Source organism: Fundulus heteroclitus, chromosome 9, assembly GCF_011125445.2.
Source record: "Fundulus heteroclitus isolate FHET01 chromosome 9, MU-UCD_Fhet_4.1, whole genome shotgun sequence".
Lineage (NCBI taxonomy): Eukaryota > Metazoa > Chordata > Actinopteri > Cyprinodontiformes > Fundulidae > Fundulus > Fundulus heteroclitus.
Window position 1 is genome coordinate 1,691,659 of NC_046369.1, and position 21,008 is coordinate 1,712,666.

Here is a 21,008-nt window from a genome sequence, read left to right on the forward strand (position 1 = left end):
AGATGCTACATCTTTGGGGAGTGTTGGCCTACTGGTTAGAGCAGCGCGTTTGCACTCAGAGAAGGATGCAAGTACCCGGTTCGATCCCCAGCGCCGGCACTCTGGGTCCCTGAGCAAGACCCTTAACCCCAGAATGCTTCCCAAGGGTGATCGATTAAAAGCAGAGAATAAATTTCGTTGTAATGTATGATTTAATGACAATAAAGATGATATTACTATTACTACAAAAAAAACCCGAAATGAAATAGAATAAATGGAAAAATGGCTTCTCAGCAGATGACCTGACATTAGTTTGGACTACAGGAGCCCCCCCGACACAATGTGACTGATGCATGGTCAGGAGAGGGTTGTATGGTCAGGAAAGTCTTTGAGCAACTGGTGTTGAACCATCTGAAGGAGATCACAGCTCCTTCAGATGGTTCTGGACCCCCGGCGATTTGCTTACAGGGCAAACCGGTGGACCTGGGAATACGCTTCATCCTACAACACCCCCCCAGGAACATCCGCCAGGATCCTGTCAGTGGACTTCAGCTTAGAAGGGTCTCTGGGAAAGAAGAGGACGGATCCCTCTGATAGTTTTTGGTGTTTTCTGTGAAGTGATTGCCGTTCACGTCAGCAGGAGATTGTTAAACCCTTTGTAATTATTTCCCCGTTTCTCTGCTGTGGACATTAACTGAAAAACGTTAAATGAAAATAGTTTGACATAAAACATAAAACGATCCCGTTAGATTGCAGAAATCATAAGTTAATGAGTATAAAGACATGCTGCCTTACTGCATTTTCTGAACCATGACCCGCTAAGAGCTGCACTCTTTTATTGTTTGCTCTTCCTAGTGAAACACTACAGTTGACCTTTGACCTCACCGGAACACACAGAACGTCCTGTTTGGACAGGAGAAACATTTTTTATTTGTTTTAAATTCCCTGGTTGTGGCCTGAAAAGTGATGAACCGAGCAAACCGTTTTCCTGATGATTGCCATTATCATTCGTTTCTTTATTCAATCTCTGCAGTTTGTGTTTGTCTAACGAACGGAAGCCGTCTGCAGCAGGATTACATCACGTTGTGCATGAAACAGCCCTTTCACTCTTCAGTTTAGCTAATTTCCACAGATCGGAAAACATTGTGAAACCGTCAGAGAACCAGAATCTGTGCGAGTCTGTTGGGCTGCTTTCTGGGGGATCTCCGTCCATGCTGGGTGTGGCAGTCGGTGGGGGGAGAGGGGCCCCCGGAGTCCTGGAACAAGTGAGCCACGTTTCCAGGGGATGCTGCTTGGCCGTCTCCAGGAGGTAGCAAAGCCCCACCTCAGTAGCTGAAGCTGGTGTGGAACCGTGCGGTCGCCAGTGGCGTGCCAGGAGCTGGCTGAGGTTCAGGAAACACTGAGAGCTGCAGCAGCGCCGGCTCTCAGTGTTTCTGTTCGTCTCTGAGTTTCATTTCTGCTTCTGGAATGTGTTCTCGGTTGCTGAGTTCATGCAGGTTCACGGCCCAAAAAGGCCAGGAAACAGAAACAGAAAGCGTCAGAAACACACACACACACAAACACACACACACACCAAACTGTACATAACGGCTCGCGCTCGATAGCTGCGTCCTCTCTGGGCTTGATAACATTCAGGGGGAGGAAGAGGGTGAGGTTTGGGGTGTGGCGCTGAATGGGGGAGGCGTTTTCCTCCTGTCCCCCGGTGAAGGAGCTCCTCCCTGTCCTGTCCCTGCCTCCTCTGAAGGGAAACTCTGGCTCAGTTTAACCTGAGGGGCTCACAGAGAGCAGTCGCCGATCCTCATCTTCTCCACCTCCTGTCTTTGGTCTGCACTCATGGCAGCCCCCTCCAAACGCTCCAGCAAGGTCCAGAAAGTGGTGATCGGGCTGCTGTCCATCTGGTCCATCGCCTCCATCATCATCATCGTGGTATGGGCCACGTCTCCGGACTTCAAGGGCTCGGCCCAGTGCCGCGCAGAGCTGCGGGAGCTGACGGAGAAGCTGGAGGGGGCCAAGGTGGTGTTCAATAAGGACAAGGTGGCCCTGGAGGAGCAGGTGTTGGAGGCGAGGGAGGAGCAGGACCGGCTGAGGGGGGAGATCCTGCTGATGCTGGGACGCCTTAACGCCACCAACGCCACGCTGGATGAGTGCCGACAACAAAACGTAAGTCCTGGATTTACTCCAGTCCATCAAAAACTGAAAAAAATAATAACTTTCAGAGCTGGATAAAAGGGGAAATATTCTGGTTCTCTCAAGAGAAGTCAGGATCTGATGCCAAGACTGAAAATATGAAGTCCTGTGGTCTGAAAGGGATGGCTTTCATTCTCTAAAAACAAGAATGTGTTATCTGAAACTGTTTACATCTACAGCTTTGTAGACTACGTTTACAACACTGTGACCTTCGAGTCTTCAGCTAGGTTTCATTTCTCTTTCTTTTCCCTCCCAGCAGTGACACTCTCTCGTAATCTTTCAAAACAATCTTGAGCAGAAACTCGTTCTAAAAAGTCTTTTACAGTTTGACTCAGACGTTGCCTGCTTATTATTCAGGTTTAGCATCTGGGCAGAGTTTAGGAGGCTGTGTATCCGTGGGTTTTAGCTAATTCTGGAGCTCCAAACTTTCTTTTACGCATGCAAACAGGAAGAGATAGATAAACAGGTACAGATTAGCTTCTTATATCTATGTTTTGAATCAACGTTTTCATAAGTAGTGTTTCTCCAACATAATCTAAGAAGCTACACAAACATCTTCATACAAAACACTGAAAATGACCCATTATAGTAGCAATGCCCGGCCTGTATGATTCAGATGCTCTTGATGTTGAGGGTTACATTAAAAATAGAGATATAACTACACAAAAAATGCACAATTAAAGACCTACATAAGGGCTATTGGCTTGAACTTTTTAGCTGCCTGCTGTGTACGACCAGCACTGACGAACCCTTAACTTCTTTTCTGTTTATCTTTCTCTTCCAAATATTTCCCTAACAGATATTTAAAGTGATGGGGGTATTTTCATTGCATATCATTTAAAATTAAATTGCATTGGATTCCCCATTGGTATGCATACAAAGTATTTCTTTCTTCTCTTCTTAGATAAATAATCAACTTCTAAGTGTTGTAGTTTTTTTTTTTTTCAGCTGCAGGTTGATCTATTCACAGTGAACTGATTTCCTCCGGATACATGCGTGGCACAAATTGTGGTTTTGCTTGCAAAACTCCCAAACACGGTAAAAATAAGATTCTAATCTGACTGAAACTAGCACTAAGAGCTTAAACTAGACAGGACTCAGATGTTTAAAGTTACAAATAAAACACAAACATGTCCTTTAGGTGTGAAATTAAAGCAGCAGCATGATGACTGAGATAAAGACAAGTTCCTGATTATGACTGAGAATTAGCTTAATGAGGCGCAGATATTATAAGAATGTTTTGTCTCGCACCATCTACCCCCAGAGATAACTTCATAGTCTGTTTTTAGAGACTTTGCGGGGTGTTTATGATTCAGAAATGATGTCAACGTAAAAAATAAAATACCAGGGTACTATGTGGTTTTCTGTATAAGTAGACAAAAATAAAAATGATCTGGTCTTTACTATGTTCTAAAATAGTTTGAATCTCATGTCAAAGCTAGAGTTGGCGATTTTTCTGGAAGTTTCCCCAAGTCCATTTTTCAATAACTGTGCATGCGTAACACCGTCTGACCTGCTCCTCCGCTCTTCAGGGGGATAACGAAAAAAAAAAAATCTCCCAAATCAAATCTGGTCTTATTTATTTCCACTAAGGCCTTCCTATTCTTCTCATAAACATGAACGCGGTTCGCTTCTTGTGACTCTCAGCCATGTTCAAAGTCTACGGTGAGAGCAGCGGAGCTACAATGAACGGCTAACACCGAAGCTAACCGCTAAGCTAACCGCTAAGCTAACTGCTAAGCTAACCGGATACATAAACACTAGAAGGTACCTGACATTAGCATTCATGATGGCTACTACTTGCAGCAACATTGAGTAAAACCTCATGCTGTGACTGTTTGTAACATTTAGTCAGTCGTACAGCTGCGATCTTTCAGTGTTCATCACACGAGATGTTTCAGCATTATTGTCATTGTTTTAACAACACTGCAAGCTTCCATGGGCTTTCCTACTGTCCGACGGAGGGAAACTAGAACGCAAAAAGGCAGAGATGACGTAATCTGTGACTCATGAGTTTCCGACTTCTGAGGAAAAAGGAATCCACCATAACAAGAAACGAGGACGCATACTGGCGTTGCGTGAGCGCGTCAGAGCGATGGCATGTGGGACAACCAGCCAAATATTGTACTTCAGAGGAGATCATACTATAACATACCTGTAAGGGAAATTAGTCTTGAGCTATAAAAGATAGAATAAAATAAAACTGGTACCATGGAAATACAATAACTAAACGTCAAATGTTCATATTGCTCATTAGACCACAGTAGTTGCAGAAACAGAAACTTGATATTTCAACAGCAAACAACCAACAGAGCAACCTAAATCATCAAAACAGCCTTTTTACATCCACGTACTATATGTCTACCTTATTTAATAATCTTAATTAAGTCAGCTAATGGGCATTCAGAGTAGTACTAGTCCTACTAAAATATATTTTGCTCAAGCTAAAACAATATGTGGTCCTCCAAAAAGATTGTTGTGGAACAAAATAGTCGCTCAAGGACTGAGCAACTGATCACAACGGCTGGTTTGATAGTTTGGAAATTATATAACCAGACAAACAAATATATTAATTAAAATGCAAATACTGGTGTTTTAAAGACTGAAATTAAGAAAATTATACAAACAAATTGACACTGACTAAGTATACTGTTTACTGTATTTTCACTTAATCACTTGGGCCACTTAATCTGGTGTGTTTTTGGTTAAAACGAACTTGTTCTTTATTCAAGTGAACTAATTTAAGGTGAGCAGAGTAGCCAGAGATCGTACTCAGGCAAGAGTAGTGATTCTTCAAAACAATATTGCTCAAATAAAAGCACAGCACAGTAAAAAATTTTACTCAAATGTAAATGTAACTAGTTACTAATCACCTCTGAACGCCTATAAGGACCATAACCTTCTAGAATGTATTTTGGCCGCCTGTCAGTCTGGGAAGCAGTAAAAGCTCCTTCCCAGACTATTCTATCATTCTGCAAAGAGAAAGATTATTCAAAAGAGGAAAACATTTCATATAATAATAATAATAATAATAATATAGCAGTGGGGCTTAGATTTTCCAGGCTGACCAAAGTAGAGTCCAGACCTTAACCTGGTTGAAGTGCTGAGGTGGGACCTTCAGAATCCTGTTCAGAACCAAATGTCTGCAAACCTCCATGAACAAAAGCAATGTTGGAGACAAACTTTTTCCAGAACCACATGACCCAAACCAGAACCCTAACCCATTTACCATCCACATGAAAGTCAGACATGAGGTAGCCTTTGCTGGGAAATGTCTCTACGAGCTACCAGACCATGGGGCGTACTTAGTTTTTCACACACGGGTTTGTATTTGTGCTTCGCTTCAGTTTAATTAAGTCCTGATGAGTGAATCCCTGACAAAGGGTGTACTCACTATTTACTGTTCATCGTTTCCACGGTCCTGGAAGCGGTTCTGACTAATATTAGGCAGAACAAACTTTTTTATTTTAATTCACCTTGATGTTTTTCCTCTTGTTAAGGTTTGGTTTGGAATATGTTTGGTTTTAAATCCAAAGCTTTAGCTTGAAAGCGTGATGAACCGTCTCTGTGCTGATTTGTGCGACAGTCAACAAATCAACGTTCAAACGAAGCCTTCAGCTAAATATGAGACCGATGGTTTCAATTTAACGAGCGAGCTGCTGCCAGCGCATCTCTTTTCCCAACTTCGCTGGTAAAACCAAAACTATTCGGCTGTTGAAGCAGCGTTTGGAGCGGATAAGCATAAATCAGGTCTGCAGGAACAGAAAGTGGATTCAGCAGCTTTCTGCGTGTCTCAGAGCTGGAGCGGGACTCCCCTCTCCCCCCCCCTCTGAGAGGTTTCCCCTCCCTGCAGTCCCACCGTTCAGTCGCTTTTCCAGCTCCATATTCTCTGAAGAGCCGGCTGGAAAAAGTGAGCGCTTGCCTCCTGCTTTTGTGGTTCGTCGTGACTCACTCCTCCTCCTCCTCTTCCTCCCTTTCTTCACCTCTGCTCCATTCCTGCCTCGCTGCTTCCTTACTTTTTCCCCTTCTTACTAATCCAGTCAAATATTTCAGGATTTAGAAAACCTCAAGCGCCGCTGCCAGCCTTGCTTACCGCGGATCCTGCCAGCACATGTTTTCGAAACAGAAAATATTAAATTAATGAAAACACGGTTGAGTAACGCTTGGTTTTTCTCGGTGCAGAAGTCAAACGGGGAGCTTGTGAAACTCCTTTCAGGCCTGTAAGACGTCCTGGTCCTCATCGGATCTCCGGTGTCCCAGCAGGAGACGCCTAAAAATGCTCCAGAAGAGTTCTGGTACCGTGGAAAAGTACAGATTCTGTCTCCTCTTGCCATCTTGACACATAAATGTCTAAAATTGTCAAAGATAACCTAAAGAAATACCGTCCCGGACCTCCAAGACTTTTAAGAAAACATTTTGTGGTCTGCTCAGACAAAACAGAAACGTTTTGGAAGGTAAACTAACCCAGTGGGACACGGTGGTGGTGGTGTGATGGCCTGGGGCGGCTCCACGGCAGATGGGACCATGGGTTCTGCTCTCTGCCAGTATATCTTGACATGGAAGGTTTGTCCAGTGTTCTTGGTTCATGCAGCAGCAGTCCAGACTCTGTAGCGCTCCCTAAATAACCCGCTGAAGCTCATAAACCCTCCTGTGTGGCTGAATTTAAACAATTCGGCAAAGCAGAGTGGGTCCAAATCCCGTTTTCATAAACAGCTGACGGCCGCTGCTGTAGCCAAAGCTTCAACAAACTGGTCTTAGGTTTTAGGTTCTGGTCACTTTCTTACAAAGTACCTGTTAGGTGGGACATCACTCTAAACTGAGCATTCTGGGGTCAAATCTGTAGAAAACATAATAAACTCAAACTTTAGTGGCTTCTTTAATGGCCCAAAGAGGCCTGCGTGTTGCAACCACTGAGCTATATAATACACTGGAGTGCTAATCGCCCGCTGTTAGAACGAGTTGCTGTGAAGCCACCAGCCGCCATATTGGTACTCCCTATTTCCCCCCAGTAACTAGGGAATATGTGCGCTACAGCATCAAATAACGAGGATTTTCTCATGTTCAGGGGAGCTTAAAACTTTTAAAATGTCAAATGCCATTTACTTTTATGTTATGTTCTAAAAATATCAAGTACTGAAAAAGTCATGTGTTGAAATATTTTGCATTTTATCTATTTAAATATATATATATAACATTTATAAATATATAAATAACAATATACAAAAACATTTATTTACATATAAGTATACATCTATCTACATATCTACATATACACATACTTATATGTTCATATATATATATATATATTTAATATGAATAACATGTAAAATATTGCAGCACCTAATTTCCTAGTAGTTGATAGTGTTAGTACATCCACTGACTGTAGAATTACCTGTGAAACGTTTTCACTCAGCCAGAAAACTGCTTGTTGTTGCAACCAAATCCTGTGGGATTCTGGGAGAGTAGGGAGTAGCAAGATGGCGGCCAATGACTTCAGTTTTTCGGCAAAATCAGCACTCCAGTGTATTATATAGCTCAGTGGTTGCAATAATGAGCATTTTCCAATTATTAACATTTTGACAGTTTTTAATCATTATTTAGATTTCCAAAGCGCTGTAAAGTCCCTGCTGTGGGTGGAGCTGCACATCCTGATGCATTTATTTATGGGTTTTCCACTCCTGTGGGAAAAAAGGAGCAGTGAACCAAAACCTGGGCTGGAATAGAAGATTAACCAAAAAATAAGCTTAGGTTGATTGAAAGAAGCACTTAGACCAGGCAGGGCACAGAAAATTAAAATAATAAATAAAAATATGCTGTACTTTGGGTGTGAAACTAAAGCAGCAGCAGGATGACAGATAAAAACTTCCTGATTGTGAGCGTTAGACTCAAAGGATATGAGCGCATCTTTATCTTAAACTAATAAAAAATGTTTTCAATCAAAAATCTAGTTGTTTGATTTTCCTGATCAGCGCATCCATTTCCCCTGAGGGGGAAAAAGCAAAGCATTCATTCTCATCAGGAAAGTCCCAAAAACACCAGAGTCAGTTTTCTGCTTCCTGTCCTCACAACCAAACCGGGTTGTATCGTTTAAATCCCTCCAGCTCATGGTTTCATCAGACGCTTCGCTGCTATCTGGGCCCAGAGGCCTGCCGAGGAGACATGTGACCCGGCGTCCTCCCTCTCTGCCTCTCTGCGCTCTCAGCTGCCAAATATTTAGACCGGGTGAGATATTTGAAGCCGCCATGGGATCTGCAGAAGAAAAGGACTCGCTCTTTGCTTCGTGTTTTTAATAATCAGCAGCTAACCAAACTGAGCTGCATGTTTTAACCTCCCTTTGCCCAGTCGGTCAGGTCACTGTGCTCCACATAAGGTCATCTAAACAGACACATTCAGTCGAAACATTGAATATTATCAGTGAGAATCTGGATCAGAGCGTTCCTTAAAGCTGAGACGTGTGAGTCGGCAGGAAGAGCTTCACCTGCGGCTTTTTGAACAGCTACTGTTGTCAGACGAGTGCAGCTTCCTTCGCCTCACTTCCTGCTCAGTTTCTCCAATAACCAGATGCACGAAGGCGCTGAAGCGTGTTTTTTTTTTCTTCCACATGCAAACAGGTTGTTTATGAGGTGAGAATGTGCAGTGGAAGTGTTCAAACCTAAAGCGCGTTATCGGCTCACCTTCACAGGATTTTAGTGCAAAAACTTTGAAAGAGCGTTTCTAAGCAGATTGAACTGTTTTTCCATTTTTATTCATATAGACTGCCGTGCATTTGATGGAGAATGCTACTGTTACTTTAAAGGTTCAGTTCAGGTTTTTTTTCCCCACAGTGGGGTCATACGGAGTAGCTCTGAGCTGTCAGTATCTTATGTGCAGTCAGAGTGATGTGGAGAGGAAAACCTGCTCCCAGAGCTTAGCAACATTAAGATAAAAACTATGAAAACATGGAGATTTAATATAAATAAAGTCAGATTACAACTGGAGCATTTTCTGAATACCATAAATGCACAAGCAGGGGCAGTGTTGTGCACATTCACCCTTAATAAGAACTTAAACACAAAACATTTCCCGTTCACAGTGTTTCCTCCCTTTATCTGACAGAAAGCTAAATTAATCTGAAATGTTCACACAAAAGTGGATAATTAAGATTTTAAAGTTTGTCGGAAGGAGGCAAAAATCAGCGTTAAACCGACTGTTTCTGTTCGCTGCGACCCAGAAGGACAACGGAACATTTAGTGGATCGGATGTTTTTCTTAAAGCACAGATGCTGCTCTGAACTGGCTGTGGAAATCCAGACTGGTCCTTTGCTGCGTTTTCATGCAGAACGGTTAAAGAACCGGCAGCAGAACTCTCAAATCTCCACAGTCTTTTAAACGCTGTGTTAAATGTTTCCATGTTAAAGATCTGCGTTAGCACCGATCTTTAACATGGAAACATGAACCTACTTCAGATGTTACCGGACCCTCCGGACTCCTCGGTTCTGCTTTGTTATCAGCGTCAGTAATGTTATCAGCCCGGTCTGGGCGGGTTCTGTTATTAATGGGGGAAGACATTTGTCTGGACTGTTCCTTTAAGACTCCATTGGTCCAGCTACAACTGCTGCGTTCGGTAAAATAAATATTCTTGATGAAAGGAACGAGATCCAATTCAGAGTTCAGTTTCTGATCATAAGGTCTGTACAGCAGTCCACCGCAGACATTTCATGTGATTAATGGATGATCCACTTTTCCTCCTCAGATGTATCTATAATTTAGATACATCAATGTTGAGTTTCCAGAAACAAAATCAAAGCAATAAAAATGGTTCCATAATCAGACTTCAGAGAACCAGCTGGTTTAAACTTCTCCCAGATAATCTGAGCAGGATATGTACTAAAGATCACAGCATTGTTAAAGATGCATTTTAACAAAGATGTTTAAAAATGTCTAATTTAGCCTTGTTGGTCCAGAACTGACTGGTATTTGGTATTTAATCAGATTTTATCCAACTTGCAAAAACAAACAAACAAAAACCAGAAACTTCGGCCGATGCAAAGTAACCCCAGAGCATCATGCTGCCACTACCGTGCTTCACCGTGATAGTTGCTTTTAGACCAAATGTACGTATTTTGTAACAGTGGGCCAAAACATTTGCCGTCATCAAACCAAAGCACAACCTCCTGCAGGGTTTTGGGAGAACTTAGCCCGGCTGAGGTGTTTGTAGATCACGATCATTTGCAGTACTTGTTGCAGATTCCTGCAGCGTGACGGCTGCTGCTGACGGCTTGGCCCGTTTCTGCCTGCTGATGAATCCAGGAAGGAGGAAACCTCCCTCCTCTTTTCTTCCTGTTTTCCTCCTCTTTTCTTCCTGTTTTCCTCCTGCCTGCGCCACGTCCCATCATCGTTGTGTGTGTTTCCTAAACGCAGCGCGCTGTGTTGCCCAGATCGGGAACTCTTTAACAAAGAGGGGAAAAAAAAAACATTTATGCTATTTTAATGCAGGAATGCTGCTGTCTGGCTGCACTGCAGCAAGAAGGTTCTGGGTTCGAATCCTGGCCTGGAGTCCTTCTGCGTGTAGTTTGCACGTTCTCTCCGTGCATGTGTGGGTTCTCTCTGGGTACTCCGGCTTCCTCCCACGGTCCAAAAATGTTCCTTTCTGGACCTTTTAGGATCCCTCTCTTTAATACAAACCCTGTTTACATCATTTCCATCCAGTTTTCCTGCTGTTAAACGCGGAGCAGCGCATCCACACGGCTTCTTTTCGTGCTCCCTGTAACGTGTGTGTCTGTTTGGCCCTTCAGGCGGAGCTGACGGAGAACGTCACCGCCATGCAGGAGGACGTCCGGCTGCTGCAGCAGAAGGAGGCGAACCTCACCGCGCAGCTCGGCCTGCAGGAAGGTAAAAGGCTGTAGGAAAAAACTCCATCACTGCCATGAAAGGAGACTTTCTCCAGTGGTATTCTTAGCTGCACCCCCCCCCCCACTTGTTGCCATGACGGCTGGTGAGTCAGGGTAAATAAATACAAGCCGACGGGGAGGCCTAAAAGAAGAGCGCGTTTAGCAGCGAGCCTCTGCGTGAGTCACACAAACGAAACATAAACATGGATCGGTGCGTCTGGAAGTAGAAGTATCAGAGGCTCTGTTGGTTCCCGCTTTCAGTCCGACTTCTGTGAGAAAACTAAATCTGGTGAGGGAAAAGGAAGATGATTACAGAGAAACGCACTAACTCCAAAAAGGTTTTGGGTTTAACGACGGCAAACATGAGGGAGCGATCCAGAAAAGAGGCTCACTGGTCGTTTACTGCCCAACTTTAGTGATTTAATCCTGATCCGTTCCATTAAATACTTTAATTTAGCGTTCATATTTAGAGGAATATTATTTAGCTCTCTCTTTTACACGAGACCAAAAGCGGCGGTCTGGTTGGGGAACCTGGGCGTTAAACGTTTACTGTGAGCCGATGTTGTGGTTCTGTTGGTGTCTCCACGCCGTGATCTTCAGCAAACACTGGAGCGCTTGGAGGCCAGGACGACCCTCGGCTTCTGTAAGCGTGAAGCCGCGGTTCCGGGTCGGAAGAGGGTGGAACATTTCCCCAGGGTTAGGAACGGAGTCTCGGCTTCCCCAGAACCAGACCACCATCCTCTGGCCGCATAGATGTGAGCTTTCATGAACGAAGCGTAGAGGAAGTCAGCTGGGTCAGAACAGAGCAATCTACCGTCTAAATCAGGGGTGTCAAACTCATTTTGGTTTAGGGGCCACATTCAGCTTAATCTGATCTCAAGAGGGCCACACGAGTAACCTCATTGCAAAATTAAATAGAACTAATAAAAGGGGACTTGTTGTTGATTTTTATATTAAATGTATTTCACTTTTACACAATATATTATGAATAACCTCAGCGTTTTTAAGAAAAGTATGTGCAATTTTAACAATACTTTTACTCAGTTAAACATTTACTTGTGCATTATGCATAAGAACTGATCACAGTGATTATACAATGTTGCAAAACATTTATTCAAATTTTTTGGAACTTAAAAACACTGTCCTACATGACAAAATACATCAAACAGATAAAAATTAAGAAATGATTTCAAATCAATTTTCCACATCTGAAGCTCAGCGCTACCATCTGCTGATTAGAACACAGTGCCCCAAGTGGACAATATAGGAACTGCAGATTTTTAATTAAACGAAGTACATGTTTTTTTTCAATAATTGTTTTATCATTCTCTTCTTTTTATCTCCTCTTTCTTTCACCTTTTCTTTTTTTCTTCTTGTTCTTCCTTTCCTCTCCTACTTTCCCATTGTAGTGTCCATATCATTTCAGATATTCCCCGCATGAATCATAATAAAACTATTCACATTCATAAATCAAGAGGAGCACTATGGCAAAAGCAGTACTGCTCCACTTGTGAAAGTCAAATCTGATGAGCTCTTTTTGGCAATAAGACAACAATTCTTATTGCCACATTGCTAGACAGGACACTGAAAAAAAAAGTAAAAAAAATTAATTTTTTAATTTTTTTTTGATAATGATAATGCATTTAGCCGCCGGGCCGGACTAAATTGTTCGGCGGAACCGGCCCGCGGGCCGTATGTTTGACACCCCTGGTTTAAAGGGAGAAACTCATGGTGGGATGTAAAATTGATGCCTCTGTTGGATTTTACACGAAACACCTGCGACCTACAGACGGACCAATGTGTGTTGACTTCAGGAAAAGACGAGCACTGGACTGAGGCTGGTCTCTCCAACCATACTCTTCACACCAGCGGCTCAGACGTGTAACAGTGGTGGGTTGACTTCAACCCTCCTTCTGTGGCCGTCCAGCCATAACGTGCACAGACACTCCCAGAATGCACCCTGGTCAGCGTTAGGTGGTCAGCTAACACATTTCTGCCTCACGTGGAGACGCTGACGTAGCGGTCGGATGAAGAGATGGACAACAACGCACTAAGCTTCACTTAGACGGGTCCGTCTACTCACCTCTGCTCAGGAGATCCTGAATCCAAACTTTAGAGGTTGGCCGGGGAGTTCATCTCAATCCTGCAGAAGAGCCAGAACTTTCTGCAGGATCATCCACTGAAGTCTGCCGATCCTCCAGGAGAACCGGGAAGGTCTATAGACGTAGGGACGGTTTGGCTTTGGTTTCTTCAGCGATCCAACCTTGAAGAAGAGGAGGACTTGGAGTCGTTGTCCCTGCAGGTTTAAACCCGCCGCCTGCAGACCGGGAAGCTGTTCCCAGGTCAGCGCCGTGGAATGTGGGTTTCCCTGCGATGAAGTCAGCGTCACAGGAACTTGCTAAGGCCTCAGAGGGAGCGGCCCAACACCACGGTGCCACATGTCCCAGGATCCAAACTGGGCTTTCATGTAGCTGAGCTACCCAGCTCTCCCCTCCTTCTGCTCCCTCAGGTTCAAGACGCAGCTTCTGGTTTCATCTGAGCCGCATGACCTGACTCTGCTCGTCACTGCGGTCTAATACCAATACATGTACATTTAATATATATATATAAATACGCCTCTTGTGCTCAGATCTTGGATGCATTGAATCTGTGAACCTTCAGCAGCCGCTTCGCTGTGCTCAAAAGGTTCCACAGAACAATATTTATCTGGTTTTAGTGGTCAGGAGGATAATGTGTGCAAATAAGTGGAGATCTGAGTCTTGGAATGCCGATCAAACGTTTTTAAGGCCAGACGGTTGTTTTATCGCACAACGTTGTGCGTTTTGAATCGGGTTTTCATATTTAGTGTTGGTTTGAGAAAGTAAGAAGCTGTGGAGAGAAATCCAGCCGTTGCTCTTCTGTATTATTCAGGGTTCCCACACCTTGGTGAACATCAAATTCAAGGACCTTTCAATGACTTTCCAGGACCAATTTCCTCAAATTCAAGGACCACACGTGGCGGCATTTACCTACTGTGACCGCTGAATAGGTTATCATATTTTAATACAATGCAAATTCAATAAAAGACTAAACGGCATAGAAGTTGTTGGGTCAGAAGCAATGCAAGAAAGTGGACTTAATTTATAGCCTACATTGATATTGATCAAATTCATAGCCTACATTTATATCCACAGTACATGGCTATGCCATACTACATTACATATAAGATGTACATCAGCCTACCGCTTCATGGATTTTTATGGAAAAAAGTGCAGCATTGAGATGTTCAGAATTATATGAATTTGTTTCACTTACTTTCATCTTTGATTAAGCTAGTTTTTGACTTTGTCGCTATATTTAGCAACTTTTTAGAGTCAAAGTCGCTGAGTTGGCAACACTGCGTGAATGTAACCTATTGGACGCACGTAGGCCTAAACCGTAGCCTAGCAACTAACGAAGAAGAGCGAACGTACTTTTGCAAATTAAAAGTCTGCGGAATCAACATAATTTTAAAAGATCGTGTGATAGTAAAATAATGACACGAGTCGTCATCCGTGTGAACTTTCAACCCCACAAAAAAATTCAAGAACTTTCAAGAGCCTTGAATTTATTTTTTCAGATTCACAAACTTTCAAGGATTGCAAGGACCTGTGGGAACCCTGATTATTCTTCTTCATGTCCTCATGGAAGGTTCTGACAGACTGCCAGGTCCAATGGCAGATATACAAAATCCCCTTCTTGCACTGGGAGATAGAAAGCCGAGATTTGGAGACAGATTTACACCAACAGGTGGCAGCGTTCTGTCTCTAATTAGGATTTGACCTGCATCTTTTAATTTATCAGGCTGCCGTCTCATTGGAGGAGTTCCAGTCCAAACGGCAGACTCTGGTTTTAGTCTGGGATCTCCGATGGTCAGTGAAGGCAGCACAGAATAGTAAAAAAGTAGAAAAATGTAACATATGACGAAAAAGTATGTTTTCTTTGTTGCGCGACGCTAAAGAAACGTTCAGAAACATTTTCACTTTAGCAGCTGTTGTTTTCCCTGAATGTGCGTTAGGGTGCAGAACATCTATTGTTGTCAGTGCTTGGTTATGTTGGAGACTTTTCATTCATATTTGCTTTTGGTTAAAAAGAAAAACGTGTAGATAAAAGTTCTCCTTAGACGACGTTGAGAAAGGAGACGTTTCTGTGCTGCTGGAGGAAATTTAAAACGTGATTATTTTTTCCTGTATGACCAAGGTCGCCCGGCAGCAGCGCAGGAGTTTCTGGGAAGTGTGGACGAACGTTAATAAGGGTGTTTTCCTGCCTGCAGTGTTCGGAGGGAAGTGATAAATTCCTGTATAGAGGAGATATGAAAGAGGCTTTGTGTTCGGCGCTTTAACAGAAATTAATCTCTGCTTTATGTGAACGGGTCGGCCTGGAAGAAACGAGTCACCTGGACACAAACACGCATCTGCATGAGGCAGAAACATCCACACAGGGTGTAAAAGTCAGAATAATACCGTAACACCCAGAATAACAACAGAACGCACGGTCCACCTCCAGAACCAGATCGGCCCGTCAGAACGCAGGAACTTGGTGATCTCACGGCGTCTGGAACGGATCCAGAATCTCCACAAAAACAAGGCAAAGCGTTGAAAACATGAGCCCTGGCAGGACGCATCATTCCTGACATAACTGGTGTAAAAAAAGCCTTATAAGTAAAGCGGAGCTGCAGGAGCCGCGGGGCCGTGGAAACAGACCCAGGATCAGTTGGTTACAGTTGCTGTGTTGGATAACTCTGCGTCAACAATCAGGCTGCGCTGAAAAGGCAGCAGGAGGACGATGTGTTTACAGAAACACATTTTAAATTCACGTGAAGGAAGGTCAACGCTGGCAGCTGCATGTAATCCAGACGCTGGTTTTCTTCCTCCTGCATGTTAATCCGTCTGACACATCCCAACAAAAACAGCCTAATCCAGGTTTCTACCTGACATCTAAAGAACCAATGAGATATTTTATCCATAAAAATAATTATTACTGATAGGAATGCTCAATATATCGCCATCATTGGTTGATATCAGTTGTTTTTAACATGCTGGACTGAAACTAAATTTGTTTATTTCCATTTTGGTGCTGTGTGTGTTTCTGGAGGGGCGGGGCTTGGCCTTATGACTCTTAGTGGTGCACTGAAGGATTTTGTAAGTAATGTCAGTGGTGTGGTCGTTTTTCATGGTGTTAAAGGGTAGGGAAGTATAAATAATTTAGATAATATCTGTAAATATCAGACATAACAACAATATTAATATCAGATATGGATATCGGCCCAAATTTCCATACTGGTGCGTCCTGAATTACTGCAATCTGTTGCTACTGGACCCTCGAGCATTTGGGATCCGTCTCAAAGCCTGATTTCATTTATTTTTAATTTATGTATAATTTAGAATATAAACATGTTTACATATGCCTCATGTAAATAACCAATTTACAACATACATTAGCATTAAACATCACCAAATTAATACATAAGAGCAGCTAAAGTGGCAACATTCAGAAATGTTATTTAAACCATTTTTTGTTGAATATTTAATTTTTATTTTATGTTTTTTTTATCAGCAGTTCATTTTAAGATATTTCTACTGTTTTCTGCACTGCGCTTTGCAAAGATTTTGTCTTCAAATGGCACTTTAATACTGGCTTTCACCTGTTTACTTACCACATATGATACAATATTTATACATGCCACAATAAAAATAGAACTGGATGTAAATAATATTTCCGTAATAAGCTAAATATCAGTATTTATTCAGTTCTTCGTGGTTTATTTCAAACTGTCAAAGTGGCTCAACTGATTTGCAACACATCTAAAGGCAAGGCAAGAAGATAGAAACATGTAGTTCAATACAAGATTCAAAGTTGTTCCTAGTTATCAAGCAATCCGTCACACAAAGCAAGCATGCGGCCACAGTGGAGAGGAAAACTGTGGTCACCCACCGGGGATTTGAGGAGGCAGAGCCGACACAGAAAAAGAGCACGAGGAACTGATCTAGGAGTACTTTCTATGATCCAAAGACTTAATTGCAGCTGTCGCTCCTATTTTCTGCAGGGGCCTGATAATAATATATTCATTTGACATTTTTCCACCACCATTTGTCGGCATCTAAGACTTGCAGGGTCAGCGGTGTGAAAAGTCGCAGCGGTGTGACTGTAACTTTTTTTTTTCTCCGTAAATAAATTTTCCAAAGTCTTTTATTTCTTTTCGGCAGTGGTACACTGCAAAAATGGAACTAAAATAAGTAAAAATTTCTTGAAATAAGTTTGTTCTTTATTTGAGCAGGTAAATAATATGAGTATTTTGACTCCTAAAATAAGATTATTAGTTATACTGCACTTGAAATAAGACGACGGAGATTATTTCCTGTTTTAAGTGCAAAAATATTATTCTATTGGCATTTAATTTAAACTTGCTGCTCAAATCGAAGACAGATACACTGATTTCAAGTAAATTTTACTCATTTTTAGTTCCATTTTTCAGTGTATTGTCCAGTGTATGGTCCATTTCAAACTGTGCTTCATTTAAAGGGACAGTATCAGGCAAAATCCACCTTGGAGTCTTTGAATTTAGGCTATCCAGAAGCAGCATAGATTTTTTTATATTCTGTTTGGGTCACACTTTTAAAGATCTATTAGTTTTTTTTTACTATTAGGTCACTGTATTTGCTGCAGAACTGCTAAAGAAGGCCGCTCAGGTCGATAGAAGCTATTGATTGGTGTGAGTGGAAATGTTCAGATTCTCACTACACCGTCCCCCAACGACTACAAAAATGGCCGAAAGGGGTGGAGTGAAACGCTCTGGGGGTGTGAAGTGGCTCCTTTAGAGTTAAAGAGACAGCACCAAAACGAGCTGCTCCCAGACGCACCTCAGAACAGGTGGAAAAAAGTGGCTGTGGGGATAAATTAGAGGAATTATATAGACCACAACTGAATGATTAAATGTGAAAAGAAAGAACTTAGAGAACTTAGGCCTCTGCAGCACTGATCTGACAGCAGCCGCTAACCAGAGAGGGTTTTAATCCACGTTCTGTCCACTCTTTCACCTCCTAACACGCCTGTATTCATGCTCCTACTGACCGCTCCTTCTCTGTGCACCCTCAGAGCGAGTGGAGGCCCTGCAGCTGAACCTGACCCAGGCTGCCCATCAGACCCAGACGTGTTTCAGCCTGAAGGCGGCGGCTGACAGCCAGATGTTGGCGGCTCAGAGTCAGACCAAAGGCTGCGAGTCCAGGGAGCAGTACCTGGAGAAACAGCTGTGAGTCCGGTCAGCTGGTCCAGCCGGCGGCTGATCGAGGCGCCCACTCTGACCGGGTTTCTGTTTGTGTTTCAACAGTCAGAAGTGTAAAGCTGCTGAATCAGCAGCTCCTCAGGAGAAAAACCAAGCCAGCTCCTCTGAGTCAGCGCCTCCCAAAGATGCTGCAGCTCCGCTCGCTGGCATCCCTGCGCTGACGCTACTCCTCAGTGCCGCTCTGCATCTGCTAACCTGTGAGTACCAACGGCGCCTCAGATAATCGCTCACAGGACTGAAACATAAATAAATAAATCACTCCCAACTTCCTCTCTTCTCAGGATCTAAATGAACACGGAGCAAATTTAAAATCACGTCATATTTTTTAAAAACGTGAAACTTAAGTTGACAAAAAGTGAACAAGTAAACACTGTATTTGATGTTTTTTTCGATTTTGGAAAATAATCTAATTGCTATTTTTTATCTTAATATTGCGATTTAATGCAATTATTTATTTTCAATTATGCAATAATTTATCATGTCTTTTTAAACATATTAGGGCTGTACGATTTTGTCAAAAATCTATACTGTGATATATTTCAACCATAATTGCACTTTAATTTTGACTTTTCTCTGCATTAACAACAAGCAACAAAAATGGCCTGTAGGTAAAGATGTTTGTAAACAAGGACAATTTAAAACAAGTAATTTAACAGTTTTTATTAAATTAAATAAATGAATAATAATATTCTGTATCTGAATATTATTATTCAAGAGAATAGCTTGTTGAATTGGACATCAATCCTTGTGAAACCAACAAACAAATCTATGTATTAATCAGTTTCATCGTACTTAATGCTATGGTGAGATTCCTGAAAGTTTCTGTGAAAAACAGTATGAAAATATAAACTCTAAAACAAATAATAAAATTAGATTATCTCACTGCTGCAACTCTCTTCCCTTCCATGTGGAGCCAAACCCACTTTAAACATTTTAATAACAGCAAAAGGACGTGTCTGATCCATTAATTGTTACATAGCCAAAAATTGCAGACCTCTGCGATTTGAAAATTCCGTTCTTTAAAATTGCGATTATATTGAAATTGCGATTAATTGTTCAGCCCTACTTTATTAATATAAGAGCAATGTCAGGTTTTTGTGTGGGGAAAAAAGGATTAAAGCAGGAGTCACAGCGCCATCTGCTGGCTGAATATTCTTACTGCGCTCATTTAACCCTCAATCTTTTTAATTTGCCTTCTGATTATATACTGGTGAAGATTCTCAGTCATCCAGGTCATGGTCATTCCAAAAAAAGTAAAAAAAAAAACAAAGCAACTGGAGTAACAATGGACTAATGTGAAGTAATGTTACTGCACATTACTCCAGACTTTTTGAATTGAGAAAGCTTCCTGGAGAGGAAGCGAAACGTCTTCAACTACGGAAAACAAGTCCAGTTGCTTTGTTTTTTTACTTTTTTTAATAATTCTGATTATATACTTTTATAAAAAAAAATGATAAAAGCTAAATATTAATATATATTTCATAGGCTTTAACAGCTTTAATTGCTATATTCATAGAATGTGAGCATTTCCAGGCTTTTCCTTTAATGTTTCTGTTAACTGGAGGAAGAATCCAAACGTATGTCGACTCGTTCTGCTCGTCTTTAGCCCCTCGGGGTTCGTCCCAGTTAGTTAGCTTCTGTTTCTGCTTTCTGAAAACTACCCCCAGGATCTGTGGTCCAAAGTCCTGGGAAGGCTCCGAAACGTTTTAATCACCTTAAAGCCTTCTTCCCTTTGGCCTGGTGACTTTCCAACGTCCACAGATCACCAGCGAACCGTCCCTGGGTCGTTGGAAGAAGTTGCCCATTCGTGGCAACTCAGTGTCAACCTTAGAGATGATTTAATCCAGGATTCATTGGCGGCACCACGGTGTCCCAAACAAATCAAAGCCTATCTGCTAACGTAGGGCCCTCACTGCTGTAACCCTAGTCTGTAACCAGAAATGAAACCTAATATATCTGGGTTCTGTCCAGGAGTCCAGTGTGGAGGCGGGTCAAGTTACAGCAAGCCCGGCGGTCCCGGAGGAGGCGGAGCCTGGACCAACACCACTGCTGTACGAACTTCCTGTCTCCGCCACGGAGACGCCGTCGCACCACGGACGCTCGGATACAGACTTCTACGTTTTCGCTTTCAGCTTCACGTCTGCAACGCTTCATGCTGGACTCTCAGAGCTTCACGGCGCCCGTGTTCGGATCGAAGCGTCAGAACCTGCCAGAATCTTTTCACGCCAGCGTTTATTTGTCCTGTTATGGCTTCAGTCAGGCTGAGAGAGACTGCGACTGGATTTATCCTGCTGCCAGCTACGTTTCCACTGAATCTTCCTGTGTTCTGTTTTGATGCCGCAACTATTACTGCTTAAAAACCTTTTTTTTTGTCCCTGCAGGAAACTCTAGTCTGGACTTTTAGATGATACCAAATTAGGGCTGGACGATAATTCAATAACAATATATATCGATCGATAGACGTATATCGATGGCAGAAAAAATGGGTCAATAAAAAGTTCAATAGAATAACAGTTTTCCTTTTATTTTGCATTCTAGCCATGTAAGTTAATATTACAGCCATTACATCCTCCCAACCAATCACAACACAGACCCAGGAACCAAGCTCCGCCCCCTTCAAAGAGTTCAGAGAGCACACGTTTTTTAAAAACTTGCAGTTTTGGTAAAAAGTTT

General features: G+C 42.5%; 2 protein-coding genes across 2 annotated transcripts in view; one reads left to right on the top strand and one right to left on the bottom strand.

Annotated features, from left to right (window-relative positions):
• Positions 1 to 21,008, bottom strand: part of sid1 (secreted immunoglobulin domain 1) — a 39,551-nt gene that overhangs the window by 10,521 nt on the left and 8,022 nt on the right. The gene's annotated exons all lie outside the window — the stretch shown is intronic.
• si:ch211-1a19.3 lies at positions 1,636 to 20,796 on the top strand. Its single transcript, XM_012882689.3, has 5 exons — positions 1,636 to 2,139; positions 10,940 to 11,036; positions 18,149 to 18,302; positions 18,381 to 18,532; positions 20,307 to 20,796. Coding segments are annotated over exons 1-5 (732 nt in total). The 5' UTR covers positions 1,636 to 1,812; the 3' UTR covers positions 20,309 to 20,796.

Coding starts and splice junctions, on each gene's coding strand:
- si:ch211-1a19.3 (XM_012882689.3), top strand. CDS start 1,813: ATGGCAGCCCCCTCCAAACGCTCCAGCAAGGTCCAGAAAGTGGTGATC. Junction 2,140..10,939: donor ATGAGTGCCGACAACAAAAC/GTAAGTCCTGGA, acceptor TTGGCCCTTCAG/GCGGAGCTGACGGAGAACGT. Junction 11,037..18,148: donor GCAGCTCGGCCTGCAGGAAG/GTAAAAGGCTGT, acceptor GTGCACCCTCAG/AGCGAGTGGAGGCCCTGCAG.